The 21459-nt window shown below is 58.2% G+C and overlaps 2 protein-coding genes across 5 annotated transcripts in view; both read left to right on the top strand.

Moving 5' to 3' along the window:
- Positions 1-28: 28 nt before the first annotated feature.
- NOL9 (nucleolar protein 9) lies at positions 29-13849 on the top strand. Its single transcript, XM_084875786.1, has 12 exons — positions 29-901; positions 1596-1815; positions 2652-2779; positions 4152-4287; positions 4389-4485; positions 5190-5287; positions 6154-6315; positions 6480-6777; positions 7081-7192; positions 8857-9034; positions 10372-10505; positions 11249-13849. Exons 1-12 carry the CDS (start codon positions 449-451, stop codon positions 11396-11398), a joined length of 2166 nt encoding a protein of 721 aa, XP_084731912.1. The 5' UTR covers positions 29-448; the 3' UTR covers positions 11399-13849.
- Positions 13850-14407: 558 nt separating this feature from the next.
- Positions 14408-21459, top strand: part of PLEKHG5 (pleckstrin homology and RhoGEF domain containing G5) — a gene marked incomplete at its 3' end in the record, with an annotated part of 43862 nt that continues 36810 nt past the window's right edge. Inside the window, exon 1 of one of the 4 annotated variants that reach the window (XM_084875737.1) lies at positions 14408-15102. In XM_084875737.1, the coding sequence (XP_084731863.1) occupies positions 14745-15102 (358 nt within the window). In that variant the 5' untranslated portion in view covers positions 14408-14744. Of the gene's footprint in view, positions 15107-21425; positions 21450-21459 lie in introns of those variants that run through there. The other 3 variants (XM_084875742.1, XM_084875735.1, XM_084875744.1) reach the window with 3 other exon arrangements.

Raw genomic sequence — 21459 nt, forward strand, 5'->3', positions numbered from 1 at the left:
CCTGGACTTCCGTTCTCGGCCGCCTCCCAGAGCTGCCTAGCAACGCCAAGCTGGCGCGGGATTTTCCTCCGGTTCTGGTCGAGGCCTGAGGTTCCGGCTGCGGTTTGCCCGCCGCTGCGCTTTCAGGCTTGAAGTGGTAGCTCCCCACGCTCGCCCAGCCTGGAAAGCGCAACCAAGACGCACGTGTGTGTGTTTTTAAATCCTCACCCGAGGATATATTTAATGGTTTCTGCCTCTCTCAGGCGCCCAGACCAGGGTTGGAACCCGCAATCTCTTGGTGCACAGGACGCCATCCAACCAGCCTAGCCTCCGGGCGAGGGCACATGTCCCCTCTTTATTGGTGGCCCAAGCGCCGCCCCGACACTCTGGCCCGCAGGAGTCTTTGAAGTGGCGGCAGAGGCTCCCAAGCCGCTTCCTTCCGACGCTCCAGGAGCCGCGGGGCGGGGCGATGAGATCTCGCGAGATTCTCGCGCCGCCAGCGCCGGCGACCAGCATGGCGGACACCCTCCCGCCGGCGAAGCGGGGCCCCCTTCGCTCCACGTGGGCGCGATGCCGCAAGGCCCGGCCCCAGCTCATCCTCAGCCGCCGGCCCCGCCGCCGGCTCCGGCTCCTGCGCTGGGGCGGCCGGCGGCTCCTGCGGCGGCGGCTGCTGCATGCCCAGGCGGCCGGCGCGGACTGGCGGGAGGGCTGCGGGCCGGTGTCGCGCTCGGCGGCTGCCCCGAGGCCCAAGACCGCGGTGCCCAGCCCGGTCCCTCAACCGGCCCCCAGCCCGACCCCCAGCCGGGCTTCCAGCCCGGCCTCGGACGAGGACGCCGCCCCGCGTGGCCCCGCGAAGCTCGCCATCCCGCCGCTGCGGCCGGCCGGCGCGGGCCGCGCGTTGCTGCTGCTGCCGCGGGAGCAGGTGAGTGGAGCGCCCGGAGGGCCCGGCGGGCGGAGGGGAGGCGGGGACGCAGCCCGGGGTGCGGCCGGGGAGACAGTGGCCTCTGCGGGAGTCAGCCCTCCAGGCGGTGGTGCTGAGAGAGCTCAGGAGGACTCTGCTTTGGGAGCTGCCTTCAGGGCTGAAAGGGACTTGGATGGGGATGGTTTTGGTAAGGGGTCGCGTTTCCTGGGTGCCTAATGACGTCAGGCTCTGCGTGTTCTGAGGGTCTGGGTTGTATGAACATTGTAGTACTCGCAGCTCACCTGGAGTCACTGCCGCGATTGCTGCGAATGGTGACAGGAAGAACTGAGGACTGGCTTAGGTAACTTCCCAAAAAGGACACGGTAGTAGGGTCCCTGCTGTTCGCTGGGACTCTGGTCTGGGCGGCCCCCCTCCAATGAGGAGGGAAATAAAAGCCTGCAGCGAGGCAGGGAGCGAGTCAGAGGACCGCAGAGCTGGGCTCGTGGGACACCCTTGTTTTCCACGTGTTCATGCTCCCCAGCTGCCGTGGGATGCAATCTTAGGTCAAAAACACGCAGTCCCTGAAAGTCACCCCCTACAATGTCTCCGTTATTTAGAAACCTGCCACCTTTTGATATGTGACTAGCAATGAAGGTTTTAGAAAATTCAGTCCCTATATGATGTTATTTCTTTTCTTTTCTTCTTTCCCTGCTAGGTCTTTACCTTTAGCGGGACCTGCCGCGTGACCTGCCTTTACGGCCAGGTGCAGGTGTTTGGCTTCACCATCAGCCAAGGCCAGCCTTCCCAGGACGTCTTCTCCACCTACACCCACTCCCGCCTGGCGCTCAGCGCCGTCCACTCCTCGGCGCCTGAGAAAAGCAGGAAGGAGATGAAGAGAGAAGCCCGGGCTTTGCTCAGAGCGCATCTGAACCGGGGTAATGAGGAGACCCGGACCGGCTGCTGAGGGTGCTGTGGCTGATGACGTTTAGATGTGTGCCACGGCCTAGACATGGCCCCCTTTGCTAGATCTACTTACACCCTCACTGCCCTGGCCAGGTGGCCCGGCGTGTTGGATCATCATCCTTTATACCAGTGGTCGGCAAACCGGGCCTTTGCCTCTCTGTTGACTAATGAGTTTGCCGAACACTGGTTTATACCACAGGATGGGGGGGGGAGGGGGCATTCCTGGTCAGGGCACATGTTTGTTTTCCTCTCCCTCCCTTCCTCTCTCTCTAAACAGCTTAGCTGGTTTGCTCAGCGGTTAGAGCATCACACCCCAACCCCAACTGAAGAGTCTCTTGATTCTGGTCAAGGGCAAATTCCACTGTAGTAGGCTTGATCCCCTGGCAGGTCCCCCAGGGAACAACCAATTGGTGTTGTCTCTCTCACATCCATGTCTTCCCCCTGCACCCCTTCTCTCTCTTCCTCTTTCACTTCCACTCTAAAAGTAAATGGAAAGAATATCCTTGGTGAGGATTAATAAAAACAAAATAATTAGTTCGTTAAAAAATCCTCAGGTGAGGATAATAAAAATAAACCCCAGCAAATGTCCTGAGTGACTTTTCACCATATTGTTTTCACCAATTTACAGAGAAAAGTTGCCCAAGACCACACAGCTAGTATGACTTCTCAACCCAAGTGTGTTCCAATTATGCAGTCCGGCCCAGAAAAAGACTCTCAAATGTCATGTCCCCCTCTAAAAGCTCCCGGTTCGGCCGAGGAAATGCGGCCCGAAGGGCGTGGAGTTTAACGGTAGTTTAACCACTCACAGATGACAGGTGCTGGGTGATGAAAAACCTCTCTCCGCTCTGCTCCGTGGTGCTGCTGGAAACCCTGAAAAGCTCCGCCGTGCGCTTCATAACCAGCCACCCGGGCTTGTCCTACATCTTCGAACAAGAGGTAAGACTGGCTCCGGTCAGAGTTTTGCCAATGACCTTCCCAGAGCAGTCATCTCCCCTCGGAGGTCAGCCTCCTGTGCCGGGTCCCCCAGGCTGTGGGACATGTGCTCGGTAAGAACAGTCACTGTGGAAAGGTATACCCTGAAAAGGGCCCTCCTTAGTTTCATTCCCCAGGAAAAGCCGTCATCTTGTATTGTAGTCGGTTAAGTGCTTGTTGGCATTTTACAAAAATGGTTCTCTTGTCTCTGGACTCATTAACGTGAGACTGGAAGTTTTCTCATAGCTGTGAATGAGTACTTTCGGTGTACTTGCACCTCCTCCCGCTCTCTCTTCTCATCTGTATATTTTGCTGGTCCTGTTGATGATTTCCTAAGGTCCAGTTTGTACTTTCATTGTCTCCCGTGAGCCAATAAGGTGAATCTAACCATAAGGTGGTTGGACAGACTGGATGGTGAGGAAGAACCGAGGACTAACAGGCCTTTGGGCTAAATGCCAGTGTGCCTGGCGGTTCTGTTAACTCAGACTGGGCGACCTCAGGAGCAGATGTAGTCGTGTGCACCTTGAGGTGCTGTTAGATGTCGAGTCTGGACTTCGGAGAAGCGGTTGGGAATGTGAATGTGGAGCTGTGAGCAGAAGAGGATCCAAAGTCCTCAGCACCGAGGGAGTGATTGAGTGAGAAACGGGAAGGTTCCGGGTCTGAGCCCGAGGCAGTCCCAAGAATCGGGCTCCGTGAGACGGAGACAGCGTGGTCATTGGTGTCAGGACTGAGGCCTGCTCCCTCCTTTTCTAGAATCCAGAGTTGCTGATAGCAAGCCTTAGGGCCAGGCGGGTTCCATGCCTTTTGTGACGCCCTTTCCTGTGCTCCTGGGCGGGTCTCTCCCGTGATCCCCTTCCACACAGTGATGTGCTCCGTCCAGGCTCCAGCTGCTTCCGCTGGAGTGGGCTCCCGTTCCTCGGGTAGCTCTCCCACGGTCTCCTGGTGCTTCTGGGGTGCCATGGGGCTTCACGGACCCGCCTTCCGCGCCCTTCCCGTTCTGCCTGCTGGTTCTGTTTGGGTATTGCCTTGACTTCATTCAAATACCCAGCGAACTCTTGGCCTGCGGCCTCCAGTTCCCTCTTCCTTCTGGAATCACTCTCACGCGTGTTCTTTCTCCGGGGCGTGTCCTCGGGGCCATGGTGGTGGGAAGGAAGCATGCGCGGTGGAGCAGGCGTGGTGCTTCGGGAGGAGAGCTGGCAGGGCGGGCTTGGGGCTGGGAAGAGGGAGGGGTCCATTTATCTTCAGCTCCCAGCTGCGTGAGGCCATTTAACTCAGAACTGAGGGGAACGGCGCCTTTGGTTTCACCTTTTCTAAAAGTTGATGCTGTTCATTTCAGAGGACAACTTTCCAGATTAACGCCGAGTATTTCGCCATGAGGTCGGTGGGCATTAAGAAAGAGAAGAAGAAGAACGGCCTGCAGCTAACCGAGAGTATCCTTTCGGCGCTGGAGGAGCTGGTCAGCGTTGCCTGCGGTGAGCGAGACGTTGCTAAGGTGGCGCGCTCCCCCAGAGCCCCGGGTGCGGGTGAGAGAGCCCAGGGCGAGGCTGACGGGCCGTGTTTGTCTCCCCTCCAGAGGAAGCGGACGGCTGCCCCGTCATCCTGGTCTGCGGCGCTCAGGACGTCGGAAAGTCCACCTTTAACCGGTACCTGATGAACCAGCTGCTGAACAGGTAAGCGTGCTCCTGTTTGGACAGGCTGCTCCCATTGGGGCACGAAGGTGGAGTTTGGATTCAGGAAACTGGCCAGGATGCCTCTGGCTTCTCAGGAGGGCGTTTACAACTCCGTGCCCAGCAGCTTGGCTAGGCAAGGGCTCGGTGCTGACCTGCCTGTCAGCGTGCCTCGGGGAGGCCACTTGGTCTCAGCGTCTGTATTTGTCCCCATGGAGATTCAGAGCAGGTCAGCTCCGCTGTCTACAGGTAGCGTTTTAGGGAAGATGACCATATACCCTATCATGGACGGACCCTGTGACCCATCCCATGTCCTCTTTAGGCACTGTACATGGATTGAGCCTGCCTACGGTGAGTCAAAACCATTCTATCTAATAGAAGGCCAGCAACCATAACGGCGTAACAACCAGAACAATCCATCGACCAGTCGCTATGAGGCTCATTGACCACCTCTCAGTCTCTCCCCCGGCCCGCAGGCTCTGATCGCCGGATGGCGAAGGGGAACCACAGGGTAGATATAGGCAGGGTGGTGGGACTGGGGACTGGCGAGCAGAAGGAAGATGGCCCTGATTGCAGGTTAGGCCTAGGGACCCTACTCGTGCACGATTTCCTGCGCTTGGCCTCTAGTCTAGCACTTAAAATCCTTAAGATCTGCTTTATCCTTTCCACATAGTAAAGCTCGCTAAGATTTCCTTTTGAATTTCCAGTATTTCCTGCGTTGACTATTTGGAATGTGACCTGGGGCAGACAGAATTTACTCCTCCGGGCTGTATTTCTCTACTTAATATCACAGAACCGCTTCTGGGTACGTATCGTAGATTCCTAAATGTTCTATAACATGTGAGAGTAATGATACAAAAAAGTCAAAGAATATAAAAGTATAAAATATGTCTTCCCATAACTGTTTGTCCAGCCTCCGAAAATTAAAAAATAAACTATGACACTTAGTGGGGTTCCATTTTAATATACGGACCTACTGTCCATTTTGTTGTATGTAAGTTAGAAACACGGCTCCTTTTAATACTAACATCTTATTTAACCCTATATAACGCTCTAAACCAGGAAGTTAACTTTGATACAATGCCATTAATTAACCTATAGATTTTATTCAAAATTAACAAGTTACCCATTAATATTCTTTTTCTGGTTCAGAATCCAAACCAGAATTCCACATTGTTTGTTTTTGTTAATTTTTTCTTATTATTTTTAAAAATATATCTTTATTTTAGAGAGGAAGGGAGAGGGATAGATAGAAACATCAGTGATGAGAGAGAATCATAGATTGGCCTCCTATACGCCTCCTACTGGGGATCAAGCCCACAACCTGGGCATGTGCCCTTGGCCAGAATCAAACCTGGGACCCTTGGGTTCACAGGCCAAAACTCTTATCCACTGAGCCAAACCAGCTGTAGCTGTTTTGTTTGTTTTTTAATGGATTTTTTGGAAAAAGTGGGAGGAAGGGGGGGAGAGAGACATCTTTGTGAGAGAGACACATTGATTGGTAGCCTTCTGTGCTCGCCCTGCTCAGGGCTGGGGGTTGAACCTACAACCCCAGGCATGTGCCCTTGACTAGGAATCGAACCCGAGACCCGTTGGTGCGTGGGCCGACATCCGCACCAGTGAGGAACACTGGCCAGGGCATGGATTCATTGCTGTTATCTGTCTTCTCAGGACCACCGTTCACCCACCAGAGGACACCACAGAAAATGGTGTATTTTGGGAGATCTACTTGTAAAGACAACTATGAGAATTACATCGAGATCATCAAGTATGTGTTCAGCTCCTACAGGAGAGAGTCCCCTCTCATCATCAACACGATGGGCTGGGTGACAGGTAAGGCCACCGCGGCCCGCGGGGCAGGGAAGGACCCGGGGGAGTGAACTCCTGGCTCAGACCTGCGGCTGGAGCCAGTTTGGGGGAGATCCTCCGGCCGAGCGCGGTCTCGCAGTGACACGGCGTTCCCGGGGTGCTGACGCCGACGCCCCTCCTTCCCGCAGACCAGGGCCTCTTGCTCCTCGTCGATCTGATCCGCTTGCTGTGCCCGAGCCACGTGGTTCAGTTCAGTTCCAGCCGGAGCAGATTCATGCCGAAACTCACCCCCAGCTACGTCGACGACATGGATGGCTTGTACACCAAGAGCAAGGCCAAGGTCAGAGACCGAGGCTTCTACCTGCCAGAGTTCGCGGACAGTTTGGAATTTGGTGACGAAGAAAAGGAGAGTCCGGCGGCCTTTTCTGGACATAAGCTGATGTGTGTCCAGTCGGACTTTGCGTTTAGAAAAACGCCAAGAAATCGGTAAGTAAACCGTCGAGGCCGGAGAATTCTGTTTTCTTCAGTTTGACACGCCTTCTGCCCGCAGTTCCTTCAGAGCGGTCAGTCCCTGTCACTTTCCTCTCCAGCGCAGTCTGGGGCGTTTTCCCGTGGGAATGTCCAGAGGGGCTCCCGCTAGGAGAGCTCCCCGCTCCATGTCCCCACTCCGTGTCCCAGGGCTTAGAGAAAGGCAGGGCTGGGGTTCCAAGGAGCACATGGATCTACGTAATGGAAGTGAAGGGGGGGCCTGTCGGGGCCGCTCCTCACCTCCTCCTGTTTGCTTTGCAGAGAGTCGCATAACAGAGTCCTTCGGGACTTGGCCTTGTTGGGGTACCTGGGCCAGCTGCACCCCCCCGCGCCGAAACCGCTTCACCCACTGCACAGCCTGACCCCCTACCAGGTACAAGCTGGCTGGGGGGGACCTCTGTGTGCGTGCTCTTCTGTCCGCTCTGTAGCTCCTCTTGTAACCCTCAGCACCAGCCCGGGGAAGGCTCAGTGAGGAATCCAGCGACAGTGGCAAAGTGGGCATCAGGCTGGGCTGTCCTGGGCACAGCTCTGGTGCCGGGCCAGTGGGCATGTTCTGCCTGACCCCAGAGGTGGCCCTGGGTTGAACCCAGGCAGTCTGGTTCCAGTGCTCCCTCTGCCGAGCTGTGTGACTCGTTGGCAGAGCAGAGGCAGTACCAACCTGGTGGGTGGTTGTGCGGAGTCCACGGGAGTGCACAGTGGTGCCTGGCCCCCAGTGGGCACTCTTAAAGCCTTGAACGTTACTGTCACCATTAGATTCTAGCACCAGAGTGTGTGGATCTTGGGATCCAGAATTATTTGGGGAGAAACCACCTTAACGCTAGAATTCTGGGTGACGGGAGAATGAAACAGTGACAGGCAGCACTTCCTAAGTGCTTCCTCTGCTGTGCTGTGTCCTAAGCCCGTGTTTCCTCCTCTACTCACAATGGCTGTTATAATCCCCATTTTACAGATGATGGGGCTGAGGCCAGCTGACCCTCAGGGGCTCAGTAGAGGTTTGGGCTGGACTGCAGGCCGTGCAGCCTGACTCCAGAGGCCAGAGCATTCGCCCTCCGCTGGATGCCCTGACCAGTGTTGAGCCCTCGCTGTGCTGAGCTCACTACCAGGAATGGCCTGGTGTCTGCATGGCACTGGGACCTGAGCTCAGCGACCTGGGCACAGGCGGGTGGAGAGGACAGGGCTGAGGCCTCGCAGGCGGGCGCGGCAGACCTGCCTCAGCCTGTCGGCGAGATTGGCCGAGGCCTCCCGTCCCCCCGAGAGCCTGAGGCAGTTCGCTCCCTGGCGAAGCTGTATAACCGAGTTTGGAGTTTACTGCCAGTACCTAACCTGCCTTCTTTTTACTTCACATTTGTTCTGAAACCCATGTAACATGTATAACAAAACACTGCTCGTTTAAGAAGTTGAAATTACCCAGAAAGTCACATTAAAGGTGGTTCTTTATCTTGTGCTCCAGGCATGCGATGCATTTGTTTTAATTCGGTATGCTGCATTAGGAACGAATGGCAGCTCCTCACGGAGTGGGTGTGGCTTTCTTACATCAGAGGCCTCCGTGCCGGGTCTTCACCGCCTCCCACGGCCGCGGCCTCTGCAGACCGTGTCTGTGTCTCTTCAGACAGGAAAGGCCCGGCATCGGTTTAGATTTCTAGCGACTGTGGCTGGTGCCCAGGGGCTCGGCGTCAAGCTCTCAGGCGCCCTGTTAGAGCAGGGAGCCGAGCAGAGCTGGCTGGGGTTCCCATGCTTTTAGAGACTGTTCGGCAGGCGGTTCGGCAGGCAGAGCTTCAGAGAGCTGGCCAGTCCACTGATACAAAGGAAAGTACAATAGTTTCTCAGAATTAACGGAGGGAGGTGGACAGTAAAGGGGAGGGAGGGCATGTATACGGTGACAGAAGAAGATGGGAGTCTGGGTGCTGAACACATGATGCACTAGACAGACTGTCGTGGAAGTGTACGCTTAAAACCTACGGGAGTTTTTTAACCCGTGTCACAGAGAATTTAATAAAGAAGAACTAGCTGACGGGGAGGTGCCCATTGGCTTTGCAGGTCCCTTTCAGTGCCGTCGCCCTCCGGGTCATTCACTCCGATGTCACCCCAACCCACGTCCTGTACGCGGTGAACGCCAGCTGGGTCGGCCTCTGCAAGATCCTGGATGAGGTGGGAGGATTCACCGAGGGGCCCGTCCTGCTCACGCAGACTCCCATCTGCGATTGCCTGGGCTTCGGTGAGTGAGGGAAGCGCATCTGTAACACACTGAACCTGACCCCCCTCGCCGCTGTAGGTGACCGGTCTGCCTCGGGGCTCTCGCCTCGATGGTCAGAGCTGCTCTGGCTCCACACTCCATGGGCCTTGGGCCTCGGCCAGCAGGAAGCAGGTCTTCCTCTGCTTCTCCTCCGGCCTCTCTCAGGCCCGGATCCCTCGGCCTGGTGACGCCTCACCCAGCGTGTTATCTCAGTCCGTCTCCTGCCGACTTCCCACAGGGTTCCGAGCCCGTGGTACCGGGCACTCACTCTGCTCGGGTATCTCACGGCGTCCGGGTCCGAAACAGGTCCAGATGGTCCGCAGGCCTGATGTTCTCCCGGGTCCCTCCTCCCCACCCTGCCACCTCCTGTCCCCTAGGTCCTTCACTGGTCCTTAAAGGTTCACACTGGTGTTTGGGCCCGACCCCGGATCCTCCGCCTCATTCTCCACATCCCCCCACGCCAGGTCAGGCGGCTTCTGTTCCTGAAATGAGTCCGGCCCCTCCGGGTCACGTCCTCCTCTGCCCATATGCCATCCTCATCCCTGCACTGGACCCACACTCGGGAGTGACCTGAGCCAAGCGACGCAGTCACGTCCTGACATCCTGTCGTCATAGCGCAGCCCCCCCAGCCCTGGGCCCGTCCCCTCCGAGAGCCCACAACAGTGTTTATCTCTTGGCTCCTGAGGTCAATAAACGTCAGTGAATGTTTCTGGAAAGTTCACCCAGAATTAGCCAAGTCCTTAAGTAATGACACGTTTCTGACTCATACAGCACTGTGCTTCTCACAGCGTCTCATGGAGACGGGCCACTGCAGACCGTGGACAAGGAGCGGGTGAAGGACTGTCTCCCCAGGCGCTGGCGCCAGCGCCGACTAGGACTGTGGCGTGAGGACCACTCGGTGCCTCAGCCGAGCCGGAAGGACCTACCACGGCTTCCGGCATTCCCACACTCCGTCTCCGCCACTTTGTATTTCCAAACAAAACCCAGTTGAAATTGGGGCTCTGTCTTTTTTTTTTTTAAATATATTTTATTGATTTTGTACAGAGAGGAAGGGAGAGAGATAGAAAGCTAGAAACATCGATGAGAGAGAGTCATCGATCAGCTGCCTCTTGCACACCCCCTACTGGGGATATGCCCGCAACCAAGGTACATGCCCTTGACCGGAATTGAACCCGGGTCCCTTCAGTCCCCAAGCCGACGCCCTATCCATTGAGCCAAACCGGTCTCGGCTGGGGTTCTGTCTTAAAAGCTGCTCTGCCGTGGGCGTGGGGTGGCCCGGCTTCTGGCGGAGGGTGACGGCGTGTGCTCTGGTCTTCCAGGGATCTGCAGAGGGATCGACATGGAGAAGCGGCTCTACCACATCCTCACGCCTGTGCCCCCTGAAGAACTGAGAAATGTGAACTGTCTGCTGGTCGGAGCCATCTCCATTCCCCATTGTGTCCTCAAGAGCCAGGTGAGCGGGCTCCGGACGCCCAGGGGGAGCGGCTGTGTCCGGGCAGAGGGCACCTGAAACTGGGCAGGAGCGGGGGCAGGTCCTTGTTGGGGACGCACACTTGGTGCCTGGGGAGACAAGGCCATGAGCCAGCAGCTGCGGAGAGCCATTCCCGTTCCCGAGCTGAGGCCATCTCCAGGGGCAGCCCGGGAAGGTCACGGGAAGGTCACAGTGGCCACCTGTGTGGGCCCCCCGCCAAACTGCAGGGCCTGTGGGCGGCCTGGCTGCTGCTCCCCTTCTTACCTGCTTGTTTGAGATGGAAACCCCCACACTTACCACTGGCTGTTGGATGTCCTTGTGGAGTTGATTAGACCAGTGGTCGGCAAACTGTGGCTCGCAAGCCACATGTGGCTCTTTGGCCCCTTGAGTATGGGTCTTTCACAAAATATCTGCAATTGAAACATACAGCGTGATTAAAACTTCGTGGCCCACGTGCAGAAGTCGGTTTTCAACTCTCAAAAGAAATTTCAGTCGTACTGTTGATATTTGGCTCATTGACTAATGAGTTTGCCGACCACTGGGCTAGACAGACAGGAGGCGGTCATCTGGCCCCTGGCCAGTGCTTCCGGGCCTTTGTGGGGAGAGCTCAGAAGAGGGGGTGCTCGGGAGGGGGCGGAGCTCACTCAGAATCCACACTTTCTGGCTGGGGGGGCAGAGGAAGACTGGGCGGCCTGGGAGTTTGCATGTTTTCCGTTTCCTTTCAGCATGGGTTCGAGGGGACGATTCCTTACGTCACAACAGAATACAATATTAAACTTCCTGGAGCAACAGGGAAAATCGGAGCCAGAGAAGCCGAGGAGACGTATGTAAGGAGACAACACCCAAAAGCGAGGTTCCATCGGAAGGCACACTGACGCTTCTACCCAGTGAGGCAGCTGCCTCTGTCTCCGCCTGACGCTGCGAACGGCCCTGGGGAGCAGTGTCCTCGGCTCGTGGACAGTCCCTCCTTGAGCTCCGCGACCGCGCGCTCCTCGCCTGCCGTGTGTCCGTCAGACACGCTGCTTCACTTTCTAAGGGAGGCAGCCGCAGGGAAACATGCGCCATTGAACAGAGTTCTTCAGAACCTGGTTGTTGGAATCTGGGAACAACAGGGAGACAAGGGCCCCAAAAGATGGACCAAGGAGGAAGGCAGGCTGGCCAGCGGGATCCGAGCGTCACAGGAAATGGGGACGCGCCTCGGCCCTTGCCCACCTGTGATGGCCGGCCGGGGCCCCGCTGGTGGGTCGTTCCATCCCCTGGTCACGTGATTCCCGTCCTCTTCCGTTCCTCTGGGACCAGCAGTGAGGATCGTGTTTCATTTCCAAAGGTAATCAAGGTTTAGCGGATGGAGGTTTGGGCTCGAGAAGCCGTCTCTGTGTTTTCAGTCCACTGGTTTTATGCCGAAGGAAAGCTGCTCTCCCGTCCCGGCGCCTCTGGGTTTTGCCCTGATCGGCTTCTCCTCTGAGACCGAGCCTGGGCAGAGCTCTGGGAGAGGCCGAGGGCAGCTCCGAGAGGCCCGTTCCTGCCATGGCGGCCGGGCCTGAACGGGAACGTGCGGCAGCTCTGGGCCGTGAGCGCCCGTCCTGAGGGCGGAGCCGTGCCAATCTCCTCTTCTCCCTGTGCTCAGAGTCCTCTCCCCTGAGGTGGGGTTTTGGGGGCAGAGAGGAGCCGTCTGAGGAGAGCGGGACACGGAACTGACTTACTGTGAACGTCCGCTTCCTGTGGAGCGTGTGGAAGGAGTCCCAGGACTCGCAGGGTTTAGCACCTTCTCCATTTAAATCGCTGGTGATCGCTGCCTTGAAGCTCTCGGACCCTCCGAGTGCGCATTCTCCCAGGAGCCCTGGCCCTCCGGGTGAATTTAGGATTCTGGAGACATTTGAGGTCTCACTTCTCCATTGCCTTTATTTATATTGAAGTTTACCGTGTACGCATTTTTCTATTTTGACTTTGCAAGTAATTGTGAGACAATCCGCCACCGTCAGCTTCTCGCCTCCTTCCCCTCCCTGCGTCTCGGTGACAGTCAGGTGACAGTCACTGCCGGTCTGTAGGGCGCTGGCAGCAGGTCGCACTGCCTCTTCCGGACTCCAGGCTGCCTGCAGCTCCCCTCTGGCTGGCGGTCCCGCTCCAGGCCCCTCTGTAAAGAGGCAGACAGGGCCACTAGGGGGTGTTGTCAGCCGTGGTCAGAGGGCCAGACCCTCCAGGCCCCTGGCTCTGGTCAGGCCGCTGTAGCTGTCATTTCTTACCAATGTCAGTGGTTTGGGCTTGTTATTTCTGGGCGGTTGTGGTTCGGGGTGTGTCGGAATGAGTCTGCATTGAGTTATTCTTAATCATCCATGTGTGATTTCCAAAGTGGTACATGCTTATTCTAGGTCTATTTTATTTCATAAACAAAGACAGCTCAGTGTTCCCTCCTGACCCGCTAGTCCTGGGGGGAGGAGTCCGTGTACGCCCAGGCCCGGTCTGGAAACGAGGTTTGGGGGCGGGCGAGGCACAGCGACACGCCCTCAGGTGCCTTGGATTAGGGTTTCCCAGAGAGCGGACTCTGGAAGTGGCTCTTGGGGGAGGACAGGGGGTGGGAGGGCCCAGGTGGAGCAGAGGCCCCGCCTTCGACAGCGGTGTCCCCCTGCCGGACACCCGGCTGTCCGCCTGACGGTGTGGGGAGGCCCTGTGCATACAGGGCTCCTTGTATGCCAAGCACTGAGTGTTTAAATGGACCGGCAGAGGCTTTTAGATTGGGATGTGGTGGTGTCGTGGGTAAGACAGCAGGCTATGATGGTGGAGCTCCGAGTTCAAATCCTGGCTGGACCGCTGGCTCCATGAGGCTGTGAGGGAGACATTCACTGAGCCTGTTCCCCTTTAAGACGGGTGGAAGCTCTCCCTGGGGTCCCTGCCTGCACGGCGCCGAGGCCGGGCCCTCAGGAGCAGTGACTGCGGCCGTCTGGGAGGCAGGGACGAGACCGGTGGTTCGCAGTCACTGGGACGAAGCAGGACCTCCGTGTTGGAATCAGAAGCCTCTCATCTGGCCCCCTCCAGCAGCTTCACTTCACACCGTCCTTCCGGCCACGTGTCCGCTAAAGAGCTCCCGTGAAGCACCCCCTTCCTGGGAGTTTTTCCTAAACCTCCGTCCAGCGCTTTTGAACTTGGCTGAACAGGTCCCGCATTTAGAACCTGCTTGGCCCACTGCACTAGAGCCACTGGGTGCCATGTGCCGTCTCGCTTGGATCTTCTAAGCTGGCGTTTCCATCACGTTGATGTCCTGTTGTGTGGTTTCTGTCCAGCTCTTGTCACTCACGTCCCTTTTATGTCATTAAATGTTTTTGAGGACATGACTTGGTGTAATTCCTTACGTTCGTAGGCCATATTGTTCCAGGAAATGACTTCAGAGGTTGGGAGCGATGATGGCAGAAACACGGGGTAAATAAGACCCTGGCGGGCGGGGGGCCAGGACAGGGCCCCAGGAGGCTTTCCCCGCGGTACCGAACGCGGACGCGGTGGCAGTTTAATTTTCCTGTTTGGGTCCCGGTGTGTGAGTTGAGAGGGTACGAACTCCTGTCTGGCTGTCTGGAGAGAGTATTAGAAGAAGAAAGAAGGTTTTGCTCCCTGTAAAGCTCAGATTAAGGAGAGAGGAGCCCGGGTCTGGGCCTGTCCCTGTCTCTGGCAGTGTGAGCAGCTCCGCTCCCGGCTCCCCTCCCAGGCGGGGCCTGCCCGGCGACGCTGCTGACAGGCTGAGCCTGAACGGTGGCTGGAATACATGTGGGACCATCCGTGCCGAGAAGGGGAAGGAGCCACATGATGTGGGCCTCTGGGAGGTACAGCTTCCTAAGCGGAAGGTTCCGGGTTTTGCCAGGAGAAGGGGAGAGGGCTGGGCAGGCACCGTCTGCCGGAGCCGCGCCCGGAGTCCAGTCGGGGCAGCAGGCCCCTGGAAGAGCAGAGCTGAGTGAGCGAACAGCTGAGCCGGCAGACACTGTTGGGCTGGGAAGCCAGGGTTGCCATGGCGACTGATGCTCAGCAGACTGTGGCTTGGGCTTTCCTCGCGCTCTGGAACTGACTTGATCTCCTGGGTGCACGGCTGCCCGGCAGGGAGAGGCCACCGTCCTGCAGGCCTGTCTCCTGCCAAGGCGGCTGGCAGGGCTGCTGCCGGGCCTGAGCAGCCAGGGTCCCTGCTGCTTTTCCCGGAAGGAAGGCAGGCGAGGCGGCCGGCAGCCTGATGGGTGCCTGGGAATGGAAAATCCGAGGGGAGAACACCAGCAGCAGGGAAACGCGGTGCAGACCTCGGCCAGGAGGCCCGTAGCTAGAACACACAGCGCCCCGGGTGCCCGCAGCGCGGGGAGGCAGCTCGGCCGGGCGGAGGGCCCCGCGGCTGTCTGTGCCACTGGACTCCGCCGGAGGAGCGAGGACCGGGCTGAGGCTGGGAGAGGCCCCGCCGTGGGGTCTGCCGCCCGGCAGGCAGGGACACAGGCCTGGGCGCCTGGCCCGTGGCTCGAGGGCCGGGCGAGGCCACCAGAGTCAGGCATGAATTCGGTCCTCACCAAGTACGGGTCCCCGCCTCGCGGCTGGCTGAGCCTTCGTCTGGGGAGCGGTGAGTATGTTTTTCTCTCTCGTCCAGGAAGGGGGCGGCGGCTCTGAGCCAGGAGAGGAGCCGGGGGCGGGTGGCCGGGGTGGAGGGAGGTGGCCTTGGAGGGCCACTTGGTCTGGGCGCTTTAAGAAGCCCCCCTCACTGATCGGGGGTTCATGAAAGGGGGGAGGCAGGGTGGCCAGCCGTGAGGGTCAGGACGGCGCAGGGGCTCTGAGCAGGCCGAGCAGGGGCCTCCGGGTCGGCCTTCCGCCCCGGAGAGGAGAAAGAGCTACGTCTCTGCGGAGGGGCTGTGTGCGGGCAGACGGAGGGCACGGGGGGAGTGCCCGGGACCGTCACACGGCCACGGGCTGTGATCACAGCCAGGGTGTTCTGAGGAGGTTCTCATCTTGGCCTTGGCAGCTATTTGTAAAAGTGCTGTGAGCCCTGGCTGGTGCAGCCGAATGGCTAGATCACCCGCCCACACACTAAAGGGTCACGGGTCTCATGCCCGGGCAAGGGCACGTACCTGGGCTGCGGGTTTGATTCTCGTGCCCAAAATCGGGGTGCGTGCCCAAGGCAACTGATCAATGTGTCTCTCATATCGATGTTTCTCTTTCCCCCTCTCTCCCGCCCTGGTACTCTCCAAAAGCCAGTGGAAAAAGTAACCTCGGGGGAGGATTAACACAAAGAAAAGGGCCGTCAGTGTTGTCTGTGCCGGACACCAGGGCGCATTGGGGGTGTGGAATCAGGACTATGTTTATGAGACCAAGGAGCCTTCCAGCGCCCCAGAATCGGAGCCCTGGCCCAGACACCCCATTCCTGGCCACGTTGGCCACTGATCTCTCGGCGCTCAAACAAGCACCCCATTCCCGTCATCACACCCATCTGTGGCCGGCCAGCCGGCACAGGCCTCTGGAGCGGACAGGGAGTCACTGGGATTCTTCCAGCGCCCACACGGGCTCCTCACAGGGGTGCCCCCCCCAGGAAGGGGTGTGCGCCCCCGGCTTCCTTCCCTGCTCACCCAGAGCGACTTACCGTGCGCGGGGGCCCCCGGGGAGCTGGAAGGGGCCGAGGACCCTGGCAGGTCTGTGACCTCTGTCTCTGAGCCCCAGTGACGACGTCAGTTAACTGAAGGCCCGGGGGGGGGGGGGGGGGGGCCACGGAGGTCCCGGCGTGGGTGAGCGGGGTTGAGGCCTTTGGGAGTGTCCCCCAAGCCATACCTGCCACGTGGGCGGAAAGCAGCCACCTACTCTGTTTCGGCCTGATTGTGTCTATAAGCTGTTTATTTATTGGACAGATGTGAATGTGTCATAGCTTTTAATCACTTAACACATTTATTTATTTATTTTAAAAATATATTTTATTTTTTACAGAGAGGAAAGGAGTGGGAGAGAGAGTTAGAAACGTTGATGAGAGAGAAACATCAACCAGCTGCCTCTTGCACACCCTCTACTGGGGATGTGCCCGCAACCAAGGTACATGCCCTTGACGGGAATCGAACCTGGGACCTTTCAGTCCGCAGACCGACGCTCTACCACTGAGCCAAACCGGTTTCGGCTTAACACATATTTATTGAGCACTTTTGTTGTTAATCTTCACCCGAGGGTATTTTTCCCATTGATTTTTAGAGAGGGAGGGAGGGACAGGGGAAGGGAGAAGAGGAGAGGAGGAGACATATGATGTGAGATGTGAGAGACATATCTGCTGGTTGCCTCCCGCACGGGCCCTGGCCGGGGATCAAACCTGCAGCCCAGGTACAGGCCCTTGACCAGGAATCGAACTCTGGGCGCCAGTGTGGGACCGACGTACTGAGCACGTGCTGTCTGGCATCGTAGGGGCTGAAGACGCTGTGAACAAGGTCAGTGCCGGTCTGAGAAGCTCGTGACTAAGGAGAGATAGGGCTGTATACAGGAATGGAGAAGCAGTTTGCATGTAAACACAGTGATGGTGGGGCAATGAGTTCATAGCTGAATGATAGCCCTCTGGGGACACCAATGTAGGGGTTTTCTGAGCAGTAACGTCACCTACAGGGCAAACCGACGTCGGGGGAGGGGGGCAGAGGCACTTCGGGGGAGAGTGACAGGCAGGGGTTTGTGCGGTGGACGGGCTGTCCACGGGCTGGCATTCCGAGGACAGATGGGGGGCTGTGGGAAGGGGCAGAGACGGTGGAGGAGAGGCCGGGGGATTGCGCTGGCGGCAATGAGAACTGAAGAGTCTCGCAGGGTGGACAGCACGGTCCGCCTGCCTTTTGGGAAAGTGCTTTCTGGTGGCAGTTTGGCGAGTGGACTCGCACAGTGTGGGGGGAGAGTCTGGCAGACGAGGAGCGGAGCGAAGAGCCAGGAGCCGTTGCAGGAATGCAGATGCCAGGCTGTCGTGTGTGCCCTCTGTTGGCACATAGACTGGCAATTGCCAGCCTTCCTCACGAACCACCAGTGGCGACCGCTGATCTAGACCCGGGGTTGGCAAACCGCGGCTCGAGAGCCACATGCGGCTCTTTGGCCTCTTGAGTGTGGCTCTTCCACAAAACAAAACACCATGGCCCGGAAGAGTCTATTCTGAAGAAGTGGCGTTAGAAGTTTAAGTTTAAAAAATGTGGCTCTCCAGCCGAAACCAGTTTGGCTCAGTGGTAGAGCGTCAGTCTGCGGACTGAAAGGTCCCGGGTTCGATTCTGGTCAGGGGCATGTGCATTGGTTGCAGGCACATCCCTGGTGGGGGGTGTACAGGAGGCAGCTGGTCCATGTTTCTCTCTCATTGACGTTTCTAGCTCTCTGTCTCTCTCCCTTCCTCTCTGTAAAAATCAATAAAATATAAATAAAATAAAATAAAAAATGTGGCTCTCCAAAGACATGTCCATCGTTGTCCTGTTGATATTTGGCTCTGAGGACTGATGAGTTTGCCGACTGCTGGTCTAGACAAATGAAACACACACACACACACTCACACTCACACTCTCTTGCTTCTGCTTCTCTGGCTGATGCATTTGCATTAGTAAGAGGCTCAAACATACCTAAGGAATGAAGCCAGGAGTCCTCTGGTTTTCTGTTAGCTCAGTTGTATTTCAGATTTCCCCCCATGAATATCACACACATGCTAAGTGTGTGTGTGTGTGTGTGTGTGTGTGTGTGTGAAATTTTTGAACCAGTAGAAAGCATGCAGTTTAGAATTGCTTTTTTCACTTCCTACTCTGTTTCAGACATTAAAGAAGGCCGGTACGTAGCCACCTGCCACGTTCTGTCCATGGCTTTGTGGGATGGGGATGTGCCTTCCTCTTCCCACCGGCCTCTGCGAGGGGACAGCTGGGTCCGGGTTGTCGCTCCCGTGAACGGAGCAAGGAGCACCCTCACGCCCCCCCTTCGCGCCCCTGGGAGGCGACACCCAGAGCCATTTCCGGAGGGGAGCTGCGGGTGGGGAGGTGCGAGCACCTTGCATTGTAACCGAGAGTCCCAGGCCGTCACCCAGGAGCCTCTGTTTCCCCGGAAGCCCATATGCTGGCCCTTCGCATGCTCTGTCTGGTCATCACCTCTATGGGCCTGTTCCCAACATGAGGGTGGTGGCCAGGCAGGTGTCTCCCGACCTGGTCCCCAGGCATTCCTCTTCGTCCACTCCCACTCCTGCCCAGGTGCAAGGGCAGCTGCAGGCTCTGACAGCAGGCCTCTAGGACTTTCGGGGCGGAGTGTAGGGGGCATGCAGATTGGACAGCATCCAGGGCAGAGGGTGTGGGGGCAGAGGGCGTGCGGGGCGGAGGGCGTGCGGGGCAATGCCTGGCATAGGTCACAGCGGCACCCTCGAGCTCATCACAGCTCCTCCTCACTGGCCTGGGCCTTGGACAATCACTACTTGCTGGGCTTCCATCTCATTATCTCGGAAGGAGATAACAGGAGTGTCTGCCGCTCCTTGTGGAGATGAGGTGAGGCAGCTGAGTCTGTGTGATGACTCCAGGGTCTCCTCTGCGGGTGTCTCTCTCTCGGCTTTCAGTCAAGGGGTGTCATCTCCTTGTGTGCCTTGTTATCTCTGGCTGTGTGCTGGACATCGTGTTTTTTAAATTATTTGCGAGAACCATGTGAGCCCGGGATGCTAGAGGGATTGCATGTGCTTGTGCTGGAGCCTGGAGACACTCCCCATCCGAGGAGATCTCGATCCAACTCACCCTGAGGCTCCGGGGCCTCCAGCTCCTCCCCAAGACCTGTCAGGCCGTCAACGCGAAGCTGGGTCTCCCCGCTCTCCCCTCAGGACGGAGAGCCCGGGAGGCAAAGCCATCAGCAGGTCCCCCTGGGCCCCCTTCTGCCTTCCGCCTGGTCGGATGTTTGTAAGGTTTTGAAGAATGTTTTTTCATTCAGTGCTTTTTCCCCAGTTGGAAGGTGGGTCTCGTTGGCCAGTCCACCTTGCAGGCAGCAGTCCCCGCCGAAGCCGCAGTCTCTCTGTGGCTGGAGGCTCAGTGCTGGGGGACGGAGGCTCCGTGGAATCTCAGCCACAGAGGGTCAGGACGGCCCCCGGACGCCCTTCGCGTCCCCCTGTTCCAGTCACTCCTGTGATCGCAGCCTTTCGGCAGCTGAGTCAGGTCTCACCCTTCTCTGCAGAAGCCTCCAGGGGCCCCCCTCTCACTCAGAGTGAAAGCCGAGTCCTCACAGGCCCTGTCACCTGCGGGCTTCCTCCAGCCCCCCACTCCCTCATCCCCCCATCGACCCTGCTCCGGCCACACTGGCCGCCTTGAGGTCCCCTCAATAGGGTAACCAACCCCTCCTGGTTTTAAAACTGCAGTTCCAGCCCTGGGCGGTGTGGCTCAGCGGTTAGACCATCAGCCCGTGCACTGGAGGGCCGTGGCTTCATTCCCAATCAGGAGCACAGACCTGGGCTGCAGGTTCAATCCCTGGCCCTGGTCAGGGAACATGGGGGAGGCAGTCAATCAATGTGTCTCTCTCACTTCAGTGTTTCTCTCTTCCCCTCTCTTCCACCCTCCCTTTCAGTCAGTCTGGAAAATTAGTGGGAAAAATACTCTTGGCGAGGATTAACAAACAAGCAAATAAAAACAGACCTGACATCCCCGTGTGCGGGGAAGCCTCTGTGTCTGGGGCAAATGGAACAGCTGGTCCCTTTAACATGAACGCAGGCTGGGCCCCAGGGCCCCAGGGCCCCAGGGCCTTTGCACCTGCTGCCTGAGATGCTGTTCTTCCCAAACAACGGCCCCGCCTCCCATCATCCCCGCCTCTGCTCATCCTCTTCCTCATGGGCCACTCGAGCCATGTGCACGTGCAGGTGCAGACACAGACACACACACACACACACAGATACACACACACACAGATACACACACACACACATGTATACACACACAGACACACACACACAGATGTATACACACACAGACACACACAGATGTATACACACACACAGACACACAGACACATAGACACACACCGATGTATACACACTCACAGACACACACAGATGTATACACACACACAGACACACACACAGAGACATAGACACACACAGAGACACATACACAGACACGGACACACACACAGACACACAGTCACCCTCTGCCCTTCGCCTCTTGGTTTTTCTTAAGCTGCAGATGAACAGGCCCAGCAGCACCTGTCGGGGACCTCGAGGACCCGCCTTCGCTACGGCACCCCACAGGCTGAGACCCAGCAGCTGCCTGCCAGAGGCCGCCTCCGGGGCTGGGAGGCAGGGTGGCCAGGGGGACTGGGGGCAGGGGGGCGGGGGGCAGGGGGGCTGGGAGGCTGGGGGGCGGGGGGCAGGGGGGCTGGGAGGCTGGGGGGCGGGGTCCTCTCTGGGTGGCTGAGCCTCTGCGGGGTGTCCCGGGGGGGTGTCCCGGGGGGGGGGTTTGGGGGGGTCCCGGGGGAGGTCCCAGGAGGTGTCCCGGGGGGGTGTCCCGGGCGGTGGGATCCTTCCTGAGCAGCGGGGTGGTGCTCCCGCGATGAGCTGGCCGTGTGGGCTCAGCTGTCCTGTGTGTCTGGCCGTCTCCCCTGCGGTCAGGGCCTGGCCCAAAGCCTTTGTTCCTCGGACAGACTTGGCCCGGAGGAGGCCCAGCCTCTCGGTCTGTCTGGCCAGGTTTGAAAGGCGGCGGCGGCCGGCGGGAGGCTGGACCGTGGCCATCGTGCCGCGGCCACAGACGGCGCTGGGAAGCAGGCCTCCGCTCCCGCTCCCCACCGGCCGGGCAGCCGCCTGGCAGGGCCCCGGGTCAGGCCCGGGTCTCGGCTCCTCCTGGGGGTGGTGGGGGTACATCTGACCCCAAGCTGGGCGTCCAGGCCTGTGGGCTGCCCTCTGCGCGGGTCCTCCTTGGAGGCAGGGACCCTGCCACCTTGGCCTTGGAGGCTGCAGTGAGCCCGGCGGGACCACGCCCTCAGGTATTGGGAA

This window comes from Pipistrellus hanaki, assembly GCF_964339955.1.
Source record: "Pipistrellus hanaki genome assembly, chromosome: 2".
Taxonomy (NCBI): domain Eukaryota; kingdom Metazoa; phylum Chordata; class Mammalia; order Chiroptera; family Vespertilionidae; genus Pipistrellus; species Pipistrellus hanaki.